This window comes from Poecilia reticulata, linkage group LG18 (assembly GCF_000633615.1).
Source record: "Poecilia reticulata strain Guanapo linkage group LG18, Guppy_female_1.0+MT, whole genome shotgun sequence".
NCBI lineage: Eukaryota > Metazoa > Chordata > Actinopteri > Cyprinodontiformes > Poeciliidae > Poecilia > Poecilia reticulata.
This window is the reverse complement of record NC_024348.1, coordinates 6,126,979-6,128,703: the sequence shown is the minus strand read 5'-3', so window position 1 is coordinate 6,128,703 and position 1,725 is coordinate 6,126,979. Positions and strand designations below refer to the sequence as shown.

General features: G+C 38.0%; 1 protein-coding gene across 1 annotated transcript in view; it reads left to right on the top strand.

The window, feature by feature from the left end:
* LOC108167171 (uncharacterized) overlaps nt 1-1,715 on the top strand; it is a gene marked incomplete at both ends in the record, with an annotated part of 3,085 nt that extends 1,370 nt beyond the window's left edge. Inside the window, 2 exons of the mRNA XM_017310316.1 lie at nt 805-1,077; nt 1,525-1,715. Coding sequence (XP_017165805.1) covers nt 805-1,077; nt 1,525-1,715 — 464 coding nt within the window. The remainder of the gene's footprint in view (nt 1-804; nt 1,078-1,524) is intronic.
* Between the last annotated feature and the right edge of the window lie 10 nt (nt 1,716-1,725).

Below are 1,725 nucleotides of genomic sequence, written 5' to 3'. Positions count from 1 at the left end.
GGGCTGAAGCGTTGCTGCCCTCGGTTGTTCTTAAATTACCTGCTCGGACTTGGACTGCATGTCAAATGTATTTTATATAATTATCACATTAAAAAAAAGCTAAGAAGTTGCCTATAAATAACTTCATACTCTGTATAACACAAACACATACATCAACACACACGTATTGACTTACCTTGTGCCGAATCGTTGCCTCTGTTCTCAGCCTGTTCCCGTAGCAGTGGATTTCCTCCTGCATTATTTTCCTCCAGCAAATTATTCCAGTGAATGAAGCTCGCACAGCTCCCGTTTAACCTCCGTCTTCCCATTTCTGACGCTGGATCTTCAATATCCTCAAGCTTTGAAGTAGCAGGCAGCTACAAACCGGGTGTTAGCTGTAGTGGCTAAGTCTTGGCTACAGTCCTCTGTTGCCTTGATTTCAGCAGGAAAATGAAAAAAACTAAGCACTGGATGGTACCGGCAAAGTACTGGACACAACGGCACACCACAAAACGCAATTGTTGTACCAGTAGCTCACAGATATTTTAAGTTTTGCGTCTTTTTCATGGTACAGATCTTGCAGCTTTGGGTAAAAACAATAGGAGCAAGCAGGACCTGGAACCAATCTATGTGGCATAAATTCAAACGGAAATACGTCACCACCTCTCGTGGCATATACCCCATTGAAGCTGTTTGTCTTAATGATTAACAATGATTCCTGTTATGTGTTGTTAATTGGTGCTGTGTAAATGAACCAAACTGAATGTTTTAAAACTAGTACAATTTTGRTGATTTTGTTCTTTTTTTCTTTTCCTCAATCATCAGCAAATAAACCTGCAGCCAAACTAACAGCCAGTAATACAATCATACCACTAGGGGGCAGAATAACACTGACCTGCTCTGTTAGTGGATCTGATGGCTGGAAGTTTGATTTGTTCAGACGGCAGTCAGTGGATCATAAGGATCAGTTCATCAGAATCAATGAACCAGATGGAGTCTTCATCATCTCAGTTGAAGGTGTTTACAGCTGCAGAGGAGGAAGAGGAGATCCARTTTTCTACACTGAAACCAGTGATGAAGTCACCATTCATGAAACTGGTGAGTTTAGTTTCTGTTCATCACTGAAACAACAAATTATCTTGAACTTGTAAAACGTCTATAGAATGTCCTCATTCATGGAATATGACATTAAGTGTAATATTGTATTAACTAATCATTTTAAACTGCATTTTGTTGCATGAGTTTGATGTTGAAGATTCACATCAAACTGTTATTAAATCAATCAAGTTTAAAAGCTTTTAACTGTATGTTGTTTTCTTATTTCTGTTATCTTTTCTACTAATGTTAATTATTTCCTACATTTAGAATTCACTGTTTGTCATTTAATTTCTATCTCCAAATTATTCAGTTTTAATATATTTTTTTTCTTAAATCAGTTTGACCTCTAAACACAGAGAATCACAGCCTTCTGACAAACGAGCAAATGTTTTAGTTCTGACTTTATTTTTGTTACATTTCTAACCAGAGATTTTTCTATGTCAACAGTTTCCATTAAACCCACTGTGACCCGGAAACACAACTGGTCTCAGATATTCAGAGGAGAGAGAATCACTCTGAGATGTGAGATCAGAGGAGGAAGAACTGGGTGGACGTATGAATGGAGACCAAACTACAGAAACTCTCCAACATCCAGTGAATACAAGATTATTGCAGCTGATAGAGACAAATTCAGCTGCAGAGGAAAAG